This window comes from Rhinoraja longicauda, chromosome 5 (assembly GCF_053455715.1).
Source record: "Rhinoraja longicauda isolate Sanriku21f chromosome 5, sRhiLon1.1, whole genome shotgun sequence".
NCBI classification, from domain to species: Eukaryota; Metazoa; Chordata; class Chondrichthyes; order Rajiformes; family Arhynchobatidae; genus Rhinoraja; species Rhinoraja longicauda.
The window spans coordinates 809,814-827,452 of record NC_135957.1 but is presented as its reverse complement, the minus strand read 5'-3'; the positions used below and the strand labels follow the sequence as shown (position 1 = coordinate 827,452).

At 47.2% G+C, this 17,639-nt stretch overlaps 1 protein-coding gene across 2 annotated transcripts in view; it reads left to right on the top strand.

Annotated features, from left to right (window-relative positions):
• kif6 (kinesin family member 6) overlaps positions 1-17,639 on the top strand; it is a 466,382-nt gene that overhangs the window by 119,860 nt on the left and 328,883 nt on the right. For both annotated transcript variants that reach the window (XM_078398770.1, XM_078398768.1), the window contains exons 7-9: positions 2,080-2,286; positions 6,069-6,212; positions 11,596-11,682. In XM_078398770.1, the coding sequence (XP_078254896.1) occupies positions 2,080-2,286; positions 6,069-6,212; positions 11,596-11,682 (438 nt within the window). The remainder of the gene's footprint in view (positions 1-2,079; positions 2,287-6,068; positions 6,213-11,595; positions 11,683-17,639) is intronic.

The following is a 17,639-nucleotide window of genomic DNA, read 5'->3' as shown; positions in this document are numbered from 1 at the left end:
TCTAATGAAAGGTTGATGCCAATTCTCTCTTTCCATCTACAGATGCTGCCTGACTTTTTATTTTTATCCTGTAATTTTGTATTCGACTCCTTTTATTTATTCTATTTGAGACGATCATAAATGACTCCCATCTGTGGAGGAGACTCTTTGGTTGTCATATCAGAGTTCTGCCTTTGTCTGGTGTTTTATTCTTAGAATTGTTGCATTAAACCACAGTTGCTTCATCTGGACACATTGTGGGCCCTGAGTGGAGCAGCATCGTTTGATGTTTGTTTGTGCGGCATGATGTAATATAGAGACTGTGATGCCAAGTTGCAATGTAACCATTTTCCGTCTGCGATGTTTTTTAAAATGTAATATTGCAGGACTGATTTCAGTTGAGCCGACTTTGTTCCCACGTTAAAAAAAAAATCATAAATTGATGAAATTGCTGCAACCTGAACTTGACCTTCCCTGAAGAAGGCAGCAGTCGCTAAATGTTTCCACAATTTCCTAAATTGGGTTTGAAGCCGGGATTCATTACAGACGTTGTGTTTTATTCAGACACAACGTGCCTGACGAAGGGTCCCGACCCAAAACGTCACTTGTCCAAGATTCTCTGGAGATGCTGCCTGACCCGCTGAGTTACTCCAGTGTCCCTGTGGAAGTGCTGGAGTAACTCAACGGGCAACTCTGGGGAATATGGATACGTTCGACGTTTTGGGACGAGACCCTTCTTCAGAAGACCTCCACACAAAATCGCAAGACATTGCAGCGAATTGTGGACGCAGCCCAGACCATCGCACAAACCAACCTCCCGTCTCTTGAATCCATTTATACCTCACGCTGCTTCGGCAAGGCCAGCAGCATAATCAAGGACCAGTCAGTCGCACCCTGGCCACTCCCTCTCTTCACCTCTCCCATCGGGCAGAAGGTTTAGAAGTGTGAAAACGCACACCTCCAGATTCAGGGACAGTTTCTTCCCAGCTGTTATCAGGCAACTGAATTATCCTACCACAACCAGAGAGCAGTGCTGAACTACTATCTACCTGATTGGTGACCTTCGGACTATCTTTGAATATGAATATGAATATTGATTTCTCTAACTTCAAGTAACCATTGCATACCCCCCCTCCTTCGCTCCCCCACCCAAGTCGTACTAGCTTCAAAGTCGTCTTGTTGAGTCTCATTATCTGTAACTTGTTTTCACCTAGCCCACAGCCAACAATGGTCGTTTCCTTTATCATTGTTACTTTTTTGCATATCTTTCATTCATTTGTCCTATGTCTCTCTGTATCACCGCCTGTATGCAGGATTGAAGGTTGTAGACCTCTGTAGGAGAGGCGAAGAAAGCTGGAAAAATGGAGAGGCAGGACACAAAGAGTGGCAGGTAATAGGTCGACATGGGCGAGGGGGGTGGGGTTTTGGTGGGCAGATGGTTGGACGAAAAATCTGCCACGCTATGTCCTGCCGCTTCCCTTTTCCAGCTTCCTCCCCTCTCCACAATTAGTCTGAAGAAGGGTCTGGACCCCGCACGGTGGCGCAGCGGTAGAGTTGCTGCCTTACAGTGAATGCAGCGCCAGAGACTCAGGTTCGATCCTGACTACGGGCGCTGTCTGTACGGAGTTTGTACGTTCTCCCCGTGACCTGCGTGGGTTTTCTCCGAGATCTTCGGTTTCCTCCCACGCTCCAAAGACGTGCAGGTATGTAGGTTAATTGACTGGGTAAATGTAAAAAAATTGTCCCTAGTGTGTGTAGGATAGTGTTAGTGTGTGGGGATCGCTGGGCGGCGCGGACTCGGTGGGCCGAAGGGCCTGTTTCCGCGCTGTATCTCTAAATCTAAAAAATCTAGAAACGTCACCCATCCATGTTCTCCAGATACAGGGCATTCAGAAAGTATTCAGACCCCTTCACTTTTTCCACATTTTGTTACGTTACAGCCTTATTTTTAAATGGATTAAATTCTTTTTTTTAAATCATCAATCTACACACAATACGCCAGAATTTAGAAGCGAAAACAGGTGTTTAGAAATTTTTGCAAGATAATTACAAATAAATAACTGAAATATCACATTCACGTGAGTATTTTTCATTGGACAGACTCCTATGAACCAGGCGTCAACCCGCTCCCATTGCATCTTCACCATCCATGTTTCCAGTCGTGAGCCAGGGTCGGCCACCATCCGTCGATCCAAACTACACCTCGTCGACTTGGCTGGATCAGAGCGGGTGACAAAGACCGGAGTGGGAGGACAGCTACTGACAGAGGCGAAATATATCAACCTCTCCCTGACATACCTGGAACAGGTAAGGTCCAGCAATCTTAGTTACATAATGTGCAAAGAATGAGACTACAATGACGTCACAGACCTGGAAGAGAGGCGTCATTACTGCAGTCAATTCGACATTGCAGTCATCTCCATTTATAATGACTGACATTAAAAGTAAATTACCACAGAATATTTATAGGAGTTGGCTTCCATTTTTCCATAAAGATCGAAGAAGGGGCGGCACAGTGATGCAGTGGTAGAGTTGCTGCCTCACAGAGCCAGAGACCACGGTTCAATCCTGACTACGGGTGCTGTCCATACAGAGTTTGTACATTCTCCCTGTACGTTTTCTCCGGGTGCTCCGGTTTCCTCCCACACTCCAAAGATATACAGGCTTGTAGGTTAATTGGCTTCTGTAAATTGTAAATTGTTCCTTGTGTGTAGGATAGTGCTAGTGCTCGCTGGTTGGCGCGGACTCAGTGGGTTGAAGGGCCTGTTTCCATGCTGTATCTCTAAAGTAAAGTGAACTAAATGTTTCAATGATATAGAAACATCGAAACATCGAAAATAGGTGCCGGAGGAAGCCATTTGGCCCTTCGAGCCAGCACCGCCATTCAATGTGATCATGGCTAATCATCCACAATCAGTAACCCGTGCCTGCCTTCTCCCCATAACCTTTGATTCCGCTAGCCCCAAGAGCTCTATCTAACTCTCTTTTAATTTCATCCAGTGAATTGGCCTCCACTGCCTTCTCTGGCAGAGAATTCCACAAATTCACAACTCTCTGGGTGAAAAAGTTTCTTCTCATCACTCTCTGGGTGAAAAAGATTTTTCTCATCTGTGAGCCACCAGTGTGATATAATAACTACGTCCACTTCATTCAATTAGAGCACATGGGGGTAGGGTGTTGACATGGATAGAAAATTGGTTGACAGACAGGAAGCAAAGAGTAGGACTAAACGGGTCCTTTTCAGAATGGCAGTCAGTGGCGAGTGGAGTGTTGCAAGGCTCGGTGTTGGGGCCGCAACTGTTTACCATATATATTAATGACTGGAAGAGGGAATTAGAAGCAAGACCTGGGTGTCCTTGTACACCAGTCACTGAAAGTTGGCGTGCAGGTACAGCAGGCAGTGAAGAAAGCTAATGGAATGTTGGCATTCATAACAAGTGGATTTCAGTATAGGAGTAAAGAGGTTCTTCTGCAGTTGTATAGGGCCCTGGTAAGACCACATCTGGAGTATTGTGTACAGGTTTGGTCTCCTAATTTGAGGAAGGCCATCCTTGTAATTGAGGCAGTGCAGCGTAGGTTCACGAGATTGATCCCTGGGATGGCGGGACTGACATAGGAGGAAAGATTGAAGAGACTAGGCTTGTATTCACTGGAGTTTAGAAGGATGAGAGGGGATCTTATAGAAACATATAAAATTATAAAAGGACTGGACAAGCTAGATGCAGGAAAAATGTTCCCGATGTTGGGCGAGTCCAGAACCAGGGCCCACAGTCTTAGAATAAAGGGGAGGCCATTTAAAACTGAGGTGAGAAAAAACTTTTTCACCCAGAGTTGTGAATTTGTGGAATTCTCTGCCACAGAGGACAGTGGAAGCCAAATCGCTGGATGGATTTAAGAGAGAGTTAGATAGAGCTCTAGGGGCTCGTGGAATCAAGGGATATGGGGAGAAGGCAGGCACGGGTTATTTTTGGGGACGATCATCCATGATCACAATGAATGGCGGTGCTGGCTCGAAGGGCCGAATGGCCTACTCCTGCACCTATTTTCTATGTTTCTATGTTTCTATGAATGAAAGGGTGTTACTAAAAGGGGACATCACACCAAAGTTTAGTTTAGAGATACAGCGCGGAAACAGGCCCTTCGGCCCACCGGGTCCGCGCCGACCAGCGATCCCCGCACATTAACACTATCCTACACACACGGGACAATTTTTACATTTACCAAACCAATTAACCTACAAAACTGTACGTCTTCGGAGTGTGGGAGGAAACCGAAGATCTCAGAGAAAACCCACGCAGGTCACGGGGAGAACGTACAAACTCCGTACAGACAGCACCCGTAGTCGGGATGGAACCCGGGTCTCCGGCGCTGCATTCGCTGTAAGGCATTAACTCTACCGCTGTTCTTTCTGTCCCTTGTATTTTTTACATTTTGTGATAAAATAAGGCCCCAATGTTTTTGATATAATATTCTGTGAACTACATAATTATAGCCGAGGAAATGTTGGCACGGTGGTACAACGGTAGAGTTGCTGCCTTACAGTGCTTGCAGCGCCAGAGACCCGGGGTCCATCCCGACTATGACGTAGTCTGGACGGAGTTTGCACATTCTCCCCGAGATCGCATGGGATTTCTCCAGGAACTCCGGTTTCCTCCCACACTCCAAAAACACAGTTTTATTAATTGGCTTGGTATGAATGTCAATTATCCCCAGTGTGTGTAGGGTAGTGTTAGTGTGCAGGGATCGCTGGTCAGTGTGGGCTCGGTCGGCCGAAGGGCCTGTTTCTACTCTGTGTCTCTAAACTAAACTAAACCCAATGAACCCTGAGTTTAACAATGAAGCTGAGGGCTTGATTGTTATACTGTTAGATTTTGTTCAGCCAGGTCTGTGTTAATCTGTTTCCATGCTATTTGCTCTTACAAATTATTTTAAAATACAAATGATTCTTCCAGCCAAAAACAATATCTTGAAGAACAGCACTGCTAAAATTCACAGATACTAAACAATATTTGATTTTTCACTAATAGATATAGGTATAATATTACTAATATTTCTTCCAACTGTTATCAGGCAACTGAACCGTCCTCTTAGCACCTAGAGAGCAGTCCTGACCTCCCATCTACCTCATTGGAGACCTCCGAACTATCTTTAATCGGACTTTACTGGACTTTATCTTGCACTAAATATTTTACCCTTGTGACTGTATCTGTACACTGTGGACGGCTTGATTGTAATCATGTATAGTCTTTCTGCTGACTGGATGGCGCGCAAGAAAGAAGCTTTTCACTGTACCTCGATACACGTGACATTAATAATGCATATTTTGAAGGTGGAGATTGACAGATTCTCGATTAGTACGGGTGTCCGCGGTTACGGGGTAAAGGCAGGAGAAGACTTGATGGGCTGAATGGCCTAATTCTGCTGCTGGAACTTATGAACTAAACTAAACTTCATTATTTTGCAGAGAGTTGAACATTAGTCTAAACGGGTTGATAGGCAGAAGTATGTCTGAGGAAACAGTTTACAGATTTTGTTTAAGAAAATAACTGCAGATGCTGGTACAAATCGAAGGTATTTATTCACAAAATGCTGGAGTAACTCAGCAGGCCAGGCAGCATCTCAGGAGAGAAGGAATGGGTGACGTTTCGGGTCGAGACCCTTCTTCAGACTGAAGTTTTAGTTTTAGTTTAGTTTAGTTCAGAGATAAAGCGCGGAAGCAGGTCATTCGGCCCACCGAGTCCACCGAGTCCACAGCGACCAGTGATCACCGCACATTATCCAACATAAACTAGAGACAATTTACATTCATACCAAGCCAATTAACCTACCAACCTGTATGTCTTTGGAGTGTGGGAGGAAACCGAAGATCTCGGAGAAAACCCACGCAGCGGGTCACGGGGAGAACGTACAAACTCTGTACAAACAGCAACTGTAGTCGGGATCGAACCCGGATCTCTGGCGCTGTAAGGCAGCAGCTTTACCGCTGCGCCACCGTGCCGTGCCGTCCTACACTACTGAAAGGTCGCATGCTGTCTCTTCATTGTACGAAGGAACACAATTTAAATTTACATGTTTCATTTCCATTACAGGTGATTATCGCACTTGCGGAAAAGAATCGTGCGCACATCCCATATCGTAACTCCATGATGACATCTGTTCTGCGTGATAGCCTCGGTGGAAACTGTATGACCACAATGGTTGCAACCTTATCTGTAGATAAGAGGAATCTAGAGGTATGTTCAATTGAATTTCTCTTGGTCTTTCCTAAGCAAGTTGATAATTCACAGATGGTCCTCCACTTACGCTGGGATTACGTTCCGATAAAACGATTGTAAATTGCAAATATCGTAAGTCGAAAATGCATTTAATACACCTGATCGCGTGGCTGACTGGGAGCTGCGGCTCGCTGCCGTTTAGTTTAGAAATACAACGCGGAAACAGGCCCTTTCGGCCCACCCAGTCCGCGCCGACCAGCGATCCCCGCACATTAACACTATCCTACACCCTAGGGACAATTTTTACATTTGCCCAGCCAATTAACCTACATACCTGTATGTCTTTGGAGTGTGGGAGGAAACCAAAGATCTCTGAGAAAACCCACGCAGGTCACGGGGAGAACATACAAACTCCGTACAGACAGCACCCACAGTCAGGATTGAACCCGGGTCTCCAGTGCTGCATTCACTGTAAGGCAGCAATTACCGCTGCACACCATCGTAAAGTCGAAATATCGTAAGTCGAAGCATCGTAAGTCGAGGTGCATCTGTAGTAGGAACCTGAGGGGTAATATTTTCATTCAGATGACTGTGGTAGACGGATGGAACGAGCTGCCAGAGGAGGTAGTTGAAGCAGCTACCATAATAGTATTTAAACAACACTTGAGGTGGAAACAAAATGCTGGAGTAACCCAGCAGGACAAGCAGTATATCTGGGTAGAAGGAATGGGTGATGTTTCGGGGCGAGATCCTTCTTCTGCATCTGCAGTTCCTTCCTTGAACAATACTTGGGACAGACTTCAGTCTAAAGAAGGGCCTTGACCCGAAACGTCACCCATTCCTTCTCTCCAGAGATGCTCCCTGACCCGCTGAGTTACTCCAGCATTTTGCGTCTACCTTCGATTTAAACTAGCATCTGCAGTTTTTTTTCTTACACAACTTGGGACAGGTACATGGATGGGAAAGGTTTAGAGGGATATGGGCCAAACTGGCAAATGAGACTAGCTTAGGTTCGGCATTGACGATTTGGGCCTATCACTTTGGGCCTATCACTCTACCGTGAATCATAAGACATAGGGGCAGAATTAGGCCATGCGACACATTGAGTCTGGTCCACCATTTGAGTATGGCTGATCTATTTTTCCCTCCCAATCCCATTCTCCTGTTTCTTGATAGTAACCTTTGATACCCTTCCTAATCAAGAACCCTATCAATCTCCACTTTAAAAATACCCAATGACTTGGCCTCCACAGCCGTCTGTGGCAATGAATCCCACAGATTCACCACCCTCTGACTAAAGAAATTCCTCTCCGTCGCCATTCTAAAGGTACGTTCTTTCATTCTGAAATAAGTCTGTGCCCACTGGTCTTAGACTCTCTAGGGCTTTAGTTTAGAGATACAGCGTGGAAACAGGCCCTTTCGGCCCACCGGGTCCGCCCGCGCCAACCAGTGATCCCCGCACATTAACACTATCCGAAATCCACTGGGGACAATTTTTACATTTACCAAGCCAATTAACCTACAAACCTGCACGTCTTTGGAGTGCGGGAGGAAATCGACGATCTCGGAGAAAACCCACGCGGGTCACGGGGAGAACGTGCAAACTCCGTACAGACAGCACCCGTAGTCGGGATTGAACCCGGGTCTCTGGCGCTGCATTCGCTGTAAGGCAGCAACTCTACCGCTGTGCCACCGTGCGCCATTCAATCACATTTTATATTAAAATATCCAGCACTTTCTCTGAATTTTGACAGTTACAAAGATGACATTGGCTCTATTTATCCTGAACAGCATTGAATCTAAGCACTATATTGTGCTGGCTTAATGCATTAGAAAGGATTTCCTCGGGAACAAAATACGTTTTATTTGATTTTTCATCTCAGTGCTGTGTTTATTTCCCAGAAAATGAATAATTTGTGAAGTACAACATTTACAGTCTGTTGGTGGAACTCAGTGGATCTAGCAGCTTCTAGTTTAGTTTACAGATACACCTATAGTTTACACTTATAGTTACAGTCAGAGGAATGAGGGATATGGCATCATGTTCGGCACAGACATTGTGGGCCGAAGGGCCAGTTCCTGCGCTGCATGCTTTATGTCCCATGTTCTAATGGACTCGACTCGACGACTTCAGCTGCTATCAAACTGGGCTGCATGTCATGTGTTTGATGAAGAAAATCCCCAACACTTGACCTTTCATTCTCTCTGTGACTTCTTGGATCCTGCTTTCCAGCCTTGGCAGGAGCGACTTGTTGGTTTGGATGGATTTTGAGATTGTTATCCCCCACCGTGATAGTCATCTTTAATTGTCTTGATGCCTTGAAATTAAAGTTGCACGCAGTTCCCTGCTCCCACTGCCAGACTGTTATGCACACTCTCTCGTATAATCTCCAACTATTCTTACGAGGTAACCTGAACTGGATGCAAGTAGCACTGCGGCACCACACTCTGTCGAGAGCACAGCTTCTTAATTCACCCAATGTACTTGTTTACGGTGGATAAAAAAAGGTGAGATGTTCCAGATTGTAAAAAATGCTGGAAGGCTCCCATGCACTGTGGAAATACAGAGACACGATTAAAAACTTAAGACTGAGGAGATAAGTATGGAAAGTGGCACGTCTTATCAGGACCTGAAGCAGATAATGTGCAGGGACCAAACTGGAACCTACAATGAATGAATGAATGAATACTTTATTGTCACATGTACTGAGGTACAGTGAAATTCCTTTTTCCATACAGTTCATTACAATCACTGCTATACATAAGCACACCTTCGATACAGTACAAATGTATAGAAATGGTACGCTGAAAAAGTGTACAAGTTGCCAGGCTTGGCACCATTTTCAATTAAGTCACAGTGAAATTCTTTATTTGGCATATCCAAGGTATGCAAAGAGTCGCTACATAAAGGGCGCCGACAAAGTTACAAAGTATCCCGTGCCAGGTCCCCCTTTGTTTCCCACAACCCCCCTCACTCCGATTCCCCCCCCCCCCCCCCACGCCAGGTCCTCCTTTGTTTCCTCCCCCTACCCTCTCAGTGATCCCCCCATGCCGGGTTCTCCATTGTTCCGCACAAGGGTGGCACAGCGGTACAACTGGTAGAGCCACTGCCGTGCGTTGCCAGACACCAGGGTTGGATCCTGACCTCGGGTGATCGCTGGTCGGCGTGGACTCGGTGGACCAAAGGGCCTGTTTCCATGCTGTTTGAAGAAAAATGTATGGGAATACGTACGTTTTGGCTGGATTTCAGGAACAAACAAACAAACAAACAAACGAGAGTTTTAGCATACAGATAGTAAAGTAGTAGTTGGTAATGGAGTAACTCGGTGGGACAGGCAGCATCTATGGATTGAAGGAATGGCTGCTGTCCCACACATTTAGTCCAGCATTTTGTGTCTGTACTTTTCTAAGTTCTCATATGGAAAAAAATTGTTCCCTCAGAAACAGAGTCCTAAACAGAGGGCGACCAAGTTAATTGTTTGATTGAGTTTATAGTGTTGTTGTTAGAAAGCTTCTCACTCAAAATGCAGTTCAAATGCAGTTAAAATTCTGCAACTCTCACTCTCAGACACTTACTGAGTTAAGGGGAGTCAATGGAGAATTTCAAAGATATATCACATTAGATAATATATTTTTAGCAGCAAGAAAAGGCCATCAGAAGGAATTTAAGATCAGGTACTTGTATAAATCTTTTTTTTTTTTTTAAAAGCTAGTATCATTAACAGTAAGCACAAAGGTTTTGGATTGTTGTAAAGCCTATTTGGTTCACTAATGCCTTTCAAGGCATGAAATCTACCAGTTCTACCCAGACTGGCCTGAATATCAAATGACCTTTTGATCAATGGACTCAATGCAATTCAAGAGAGAGCTAGATAGAGCTCTTACGAATAGCGGAGTCAGGGGGTATGGGGAGAAGGCAAGAACGGGGTACTGATTGAGAATGATCAGCCATGATCACATTGAAAGGATGGTGCTGGCTTGAAGGGCCGAATGGCCTACTCCTGCAACTATTGTCTATTGACTCTTAAAAAGACGCAAAGTGCTGGAGTAACTTAGTCGGTCAGGCAGCATCTCTGGATAGTAGACGTTTCAGGTTGGGTCACTTGTTCAGTACCGTCATTTTTAGGTCAATAAATGTTGATGTTGCCTCTCATAAGGTCAAAAGTAATAGGAGCAGAATTAGGCCATTCGGCCATCGTCTACTCCGCCATTCAATCATGGCTGATCTATCTATCTCTCCTAACTCCTTTCTCCTGCCTTCTCCCCATAACCCCTGACACCTGTACTAATCAAGACTCCATCTCTGCCTTAAAAATATCCATTGATGGCCTCCACAGCCTTCTGTGGCAAAGAATTCCACAGATTCACCACCCTCTGACTAAAGAAATTCCTCCTCATCTCGTTCCTAAAATTCTCTACTTCCCAGGAATGAATAAAACTTGTACAACCAGGGTTGAATAATGTAGTGAACGTGTTGTTTCAGGATAGATTAGAATATCTGCAAGTGTCTTTGAGTAACATGGAAAAGTAATGCATTGTGTAGAGAGTCGAAGATAATATGGAGATCAATCGCTTCCAGCCAATGATAGTTAGTATGTGTGGGAAGGAACTGCAGATGCTGGTTTACACCGAAGATAAACACAAAATGCTGGAGTAACAGCGGGACAGGCAGCATCTATGGCAGGAAGGAACGGGTGACGTTTTGGGTCGGGACCCTTTTTCAGACTGAGTATCAGGGGGGGAGGGAGACACAGAGACATGGGAGGGTAAGGTGTGAAACCGTAACATCAAAATGGACGAAGCTCAAGGAAAATGTAGAATTTTGTTAGCTAGGGGAAGGTGACAACGAGGCATATGAAGATAAAATGTAATTGGGAAGACAGTCAGACTGGTGGGAGAACTAGGATGGGGGAGGGATGGAGAGAGAGGGAAAGCAAGGGTTACTTGAAGTTGGAGAAGTCAATATTCGTACCGCTGAGCTGCCGAAGCGAAATATGAGGTGCTGTTCCTCCAATTTGCGTCGCGTACTTTGTGTGTTCCCCCTGTGAATTTAGATTTTTGTGTGGGTTTCCTCCGGGTGCTCCGGTTTCCTCCCATATCCCAATGACCTATAGGTTTGTAGCCTCTGTAAATTGTCCCCCAGTGTGTAAGGGGTGGATGCGAAAGTGTGATAACATAGAACTAGTGTTGGCGTGGACTTGGTGAGCCGAAAGGACTGTTTCCCTGCTATATCTTGGAATGAATCATTCAAAAACATATTCCGCCGTTCTGCTTTATCCAGCTTCATACTCTTCAAGAAGCCCAACACCTTCTCCTTCTTAATCTCAAACTGCCCCTGCACATTACTCTTCTTTTTGTTTGCCTGCCGAATGGTACAAGTCATTCTTTTATTCTCTTGCAGGAATCGATATCAACTTGCAGATTCGCACAGAGAGTTGCACTGATCAAGAATGAAGCTATTCTAAACGAGGAAATTGATCCCAGATTGGTAAGATACAAAATACTTTTGCAGAGTCAAGGAAAAGCTGTCTGGTCAATGAGATTTAATGTAATGTGGGGGAATCTGTTTCCCTGTTATGTGCGCAGAACTTGTAATGTTATGTACACATTGAATTTCGCTTCTGAAATGAGGCCCGTTAAAATATCTACACTATTTGCCTTTCTTAGAGACATAGTTGAGAAGGAAAATCATTTCTGGAAATTCAGCCAAGATGTGCAACTTAATTTCTTGCTGAGAGGAGAAAGATTTTAGTTTATTAGTTTATTAAAAGTTTTTGTTGCGAGCTATCCAGTCGGCGGACAGACACTGCATAATTACAATCGAGCTATTGACGGTGTACAGAGACATGATAAGGGAATAATGTTTAGTGTACTTTTGAGGGCAACTTTCTCATTTGAGGGTGATGGATATATGGAATGAGCTGCCAGGGGAGGTAGTTGAGGAAGGCACAAATGCAGCATTTAAAAGACACTTTTAATGGCAGCACAGTGGCACAGCGGTAGAGTTGCTGCCTTACAGCGCCAGAGACCCAGGTCGATCCCGATCCTGTCTGTACATAGTTTATAAGTTTACCCCGTGACCTGCTGGGTTTTCCCCAGGAGCTACCCCAGGAGCTTCCCCCCACACTCTAAAGACGTACAGGCCTGTAGGTTAATTGGCTTGGTGTAATTGTAGATTGTCCCTCGTGTGTGTGTGTGGGATAGTGTTAATCTATGGGGTGATGGCCAGACATGCAGACTCGGGCCGAAGGGCCTATTTCTCCGATATATCTCTAAACACTTGGACAGGTACATAGATAGGAAAGGTTTAGAGGGATGTGGGCCAAAGGCACGCAAATGGCTCTACCTTAGTGGGGCATGTTGTTCACCATGGACAAGTTGGGCCGAAGGGCCTGTTTCCATGCTGCACGACTCTTTGACTCATAGCAGTAAGCAACCTATTACATAATCCTTCTCTAGCACAGTGCACAGTGCAAGTATATTGACCTAGGGTTAAACTGTGGCATTTTAATACAGTGTGGCTCGGTCACACTGAAATTCTGCTGGATTTTTTTGGAGCATAACGCTAAAGAATTATGATTATTAAGGGTTAGGATTATTATTGTAATGTGTGTTGAGGTGCAGTGAAAAGCTTTGGTTTAGTATACTATCCAAACAGATCAGATAATACTAAACATAAATCCAATCAAGTTAAACTCAGTACAGTTAATAGAGCAGAGGGGAAGATACAGAGTGCAGAATATAGTTCTCAGCATTGTATCGCACCAGTTCCAGAGACAAAGTCCAATGTCCGCAATGGGGTAGCGATGAATCGGACAGTACCCTAGCTTATGGGAAGACTGTTTAGAAGCCTGATAAACCAAGGGAAAAATCCTGTTTAGTTTAGTTTAGAGATACAGCTCGGAAACGGTCCCTTCGGCCCACCGAGTCCGCGCCGCCTAGCGATCCCCGCACATTAACTAGGGACGATTTACATTTACACCAAGCCAATTAACCTACAAACCTGCACGTCTTTGGAGTGTGGGAGGAAACCGAAGATCTGGGAGAAAACGCACGCAGGTCACGGGGAGAACGTACAAACTCTGTAAGACAAGCACCCGTAGTCAAGATGTTGACCTCTGGTGCTGTAAGGCAGTAGCTCTACCGCCACGCCACCGAGCTGCCTGTTCCTGAGTCTGCTGGTGCACATTTTAAATCGACTGTATCGTCAGTTAGATGGGAGCGGGGAGAAGAAGGAATGTCCGGCGTGGGACAAGTCTTTGATGATTTTTTGATTATCACGTTGCCGAGTTGTTACACCATGTATTGTTACTGGACTGTTAAAAGCCATGTCATCAGCATCCCTGTGATGTTGCTTTGATGAACAAATGAGAATTATCCTCACTATGAAGATAGACACAAAATGCTGGAGTAACTCAGTGGGTTAGGCAGCATCTCTGGAGAGAAGGAATGGGTGACGTTTTAGGTTGAGACCCTTCTTCAGACTAGCCAGGGGAAACTAGTCTGAAGAAGGATCTCGACCCGAAAGGTCAGCCTTTCCTTCTCTCCAGAGATGCTGCCTGTTCCCGTTGAGTTACTCCAGCATTTTGTGTCTATCTTCTGTTTAAACCAGCATCTCTACACACTATCCTCACTACAACAGGCAGGATTCATTCCTCAATCATTGTTACTATCACTACATAACATATCATTTGCCCATTGCCACATTACTGGTTGTCAGAACTTGCTCTCCACAATGTTCCTGCCATTTTGACAGGGATTTCATAGGGATATTGTTGACCATAAAGCACTTTGGGACTTCTCAGGCGTTGGATGGCACTATCAATGGAAGTCTTTCTTCTCATTGTAGACATTGGAATTAAGTTACATATCTTTCAGTGTATATTTTATATTGTGGATTTATGAGGTCTCTGCTTTCTAAAGCAAACCCTCAGTTCAGTCACCCAATAAATATATTTGAAACGACAGCAAGAAAAGTGTGCAAAAATAAACACGTCTTCCAGTGTGTGTGTTCTCATTGATTGTGTGGTTTAGAAGCCGAAGAACGCATTGAAGCTTTTCACGTTATATATGCCAGAGAACAAAATAATCTTTATTTAGGAAAAATAAAGATTATTTTAGGAACTTGGCTTAATTTTTCTTACAATTAACTTTTTTCAAGAGGTTACTTTCTTTGCATCTCTTTTGCTATGTCTGAGGTAATATCGCTTTTCGGTCCCAAACAAGATCTGGAAATTCTCAGCCGTCTGGCAGTACCTGTGGAGAGAGAAATAGAGCTATTGTTTCAGATTGATGGCCTTGCATCGCTGTTTGCTTAGTCCCTTCTTGCAAATTAACCCCAGCTTTGCCACAAAAGGAACAGCGATGTGAGAAGGGAGCTCCCAGCGAGCCCTGCACCAGTGCAGAAGAGAACGCCTAACGAATGCTGCGCTAGAAGAGTGGGGAGCTCTCAGCGAGCGCTGCACCAGTGCAGAGGGGGGCTCTCAACGAGCACTGCACAAGTGCAGAGGAGAGCTCCCAGTGAGCGCTGCACCAGTGCAGAGGAGAGCTCCCAGCGAGCGCTGCACCAGTGCAGAAGGGAACGCCTAACGAACGCTGCACTAGTAGAGTGGGGAGCTCCCAGTGAACGCTGCGCCAGTGCAGAGGGGAGAACGAGCGCTGCACAAGCGCAGTAGTGAGCTCCCAGTGAGCGCTGCACCAGTGCAGTAGGGAGCTCCCAGCGAGCGCTGTACCAGTGCAGTAGGAGCTCCTGGCGAGCGCTGCACCAGTGCAGTAGGAGCTCCTGGCAAGCGCTGCAGCAGTGCAGTAGGGAACTCCCAGTGAGTGCTGCCGCACTAGTGCAGTAGAGCTCCCAGTGAGTGCTGCACCAATGCAGAGGGGAGAGCCCAGCGAGCACTGCACCTGTGCAATAGGGAGCTCCCGGTGAGCACTGCACCAGTGCAGTAGGGAGCTCCCTGTGAGCGCTGCACCAGTGCAGTGGGAGCTCCCAGTGAGCGTTGCACCAGTGCAGTAGGGAGCTCCCGGTGAGCGCTGCACCAGTGCAGTAGGGAGCTCCCAGTGAGCGCTGCACCAGTGCAGTAGGGAGCTCCCAGTGAGTGCTGCACCAGTGCAGTAGGGAACTCCCAGTGAGCACTGCACCAGTGCAGAGGGGAGATCCCAGTGAATGCTGCACCAGTGCAGTAGTGAACTCCCAGTGAACACTGCACCAGTGCAGTAGTGAGCTCCCAGTGAGTGCTGCACCAATGCAGAGGGGAGAGCCCAGCGAGCACTGCACCAGTGCAGTAGGGAGCTCCCGGTGAGCGCTGCACCAGTGCAGTAAGGAGCTCCCGGTGAGCGCTGCACCAGTGCAGTGGGAGCTCCCAGTGAGCATTGTACCAGTGCAGTAGGGAGCTCCCGGTGAGCGCTGCACCAGTGCAGTAAGGAGCTCCCTGTGAACGCTGCACCAGTGCAGTAGGAGCTCCCAGTGAGCGCTGTACCAGTGCAGTAGGGAGCTCCCAGCGAGCGCTGCGCCAGTGCATAGGGGAGAACCCAGTGAGTGCTGCACCAGTGCAATAGGAGCTCCTGACGAGCGCAGAAGGGAGCTCCCAGTGAGCGCTTCACCAGTGCAGTAGGGAGCTCCTGGTGAGCACTGCGTCAGTGCAGTAGGGAGCTCCCATTGAGCTCTGCACCAGTGCAGTGGGGAGCTCCTGGCGAGTGCTGCACAGCCGTGTTGGTCCAGGCCAGGCCGTCAATGTGGAGCAGTCCTGGTCTGCGCCTGCCTGCTGGCGGAGTGAGGAGAGGAAAGATGTTGGCGAGTGAGAAGAACATTGGCGAGCAAGAGGGAGATGGATGAGCAAGAGGGCGGTCGGCGAGTGTGGAGAGCATCACCCGCGGGTCCCGGCGGCCGGTGGAGGACGCGCTGCCGTGAACAAAGAGCGACCCGGCGAGGGGGGGCTGGCGAGAATAAAGAGGGACTGGAGGGGGAGGAAGAAGGACAAGGGACCATACTAAATACGTTTGTAACTTTGCCGGCGCCCTTGCATACTTATATTTACGCAAACAAAGAATCTCCCCGTACACGGCATCCCGCCAGGTGCAAGGACGGACGTGGCGTCCGCCGAGAACAGTGACCCGGCGGGCCGGGCCGGGCCGGGCCGGGCCACCCAGGGCAGGCCTGGTTCGTCGCTGCGAAGAATGGCCTCGACCTGGACGGGGAAGGGCGGAAGCCCCAAAGACCGGAGAGTGGAGGAGGGAACTGCTGACGGCTACATTGGCGAGGAGTGGGCCGGGAGGAGAGGGACGAGGGTATTGCCTCCAACGCCCACAAGGGGTCGGTGGCAGGAGGTGCCCCTGGACACCGGCAGTCGGTCGAGTGAGGAGTGGGACGTTGGGTCGCGGGCCTGCAGAAGCCTGGGGCCTACCTGGCCTTACCTAGATCGAGGGAACTCCAGTACTTCCAACACTTTGGACTTTTACTTTGTAAACGGCGCCAAAATCTGGCCACTGTGCTTTTGTGGGTTGTGCAAACGATTTCACTGTGCTGTGCCTGCGCGACAATAAAGAACCAGTGAACCGTTAAGTCTGCCTGCAGCATGTTGGAAAGGAAATGCCCGGGAGTTATCAGTAACTTTGCTGAACAAGTTGCATTGAGCTCGCTAGAACGTGTGCAACTGCCCTACGGCTTTCACGCGATTACTCTTTACAATTTCCCACAGTACAGTGCAATCATTACAGTACAAAACAATCATTAAAGTACAGTGCTGTAGCGACCATAGAGAATGGTCCAGGTCGTCGAACCCTCGGATTGGCCAGCGAGGTCACGTGGGAACGCGACCATGAGGATTGGTCCAGCAAACGACATCGCTGATTGGCCAGCGATGTCAGGTGCGCGTTTGGCGCCCGATTTAGCCAGTTCGGCGAAGTCTTCAAGGAAGACAGTAAGTTTATATTGGTTGTCCTGTAACTTGTTGTTTTGATTCTGTATTCGTGTATTGCGGCTGCAATAAACTTCGTCTACAACTAGCAAGTTTCGGACTCGCCATATTGGTGACCCCGAACGTGATCTGGACGATCACCAACTGAGCAGGAACCCGACGCCTCGTTGACGATGACCGAGCAGGGCACACCGGAGTCAAGCGCGGCAGGCGTTCATCTTCCGTTATTTTGGACGTACGCACCGCAAGCTTGGTTTATCCACGCCGAGGCTCAATTCCACATAAAGAAGGTGTCGGACGATTCCACGAAGTACTTCTACCTCGTCAGCGCTCTATCGCCGGACACAACCAAGCGCATGATGCGGTTTATCATAAATTCACCTGCGGAAGACAAATACGAAACCATGAAGAAGGCATTACTGCGAACCTTCGGGTTAAATAAGCATGGTGGTGCGGCAAAACTTCTGCACCTACCGGAGCTTGGAGACCAACTGCCTTCCGTCCGCATGGCTGAAATGATGGTACTAGCCGG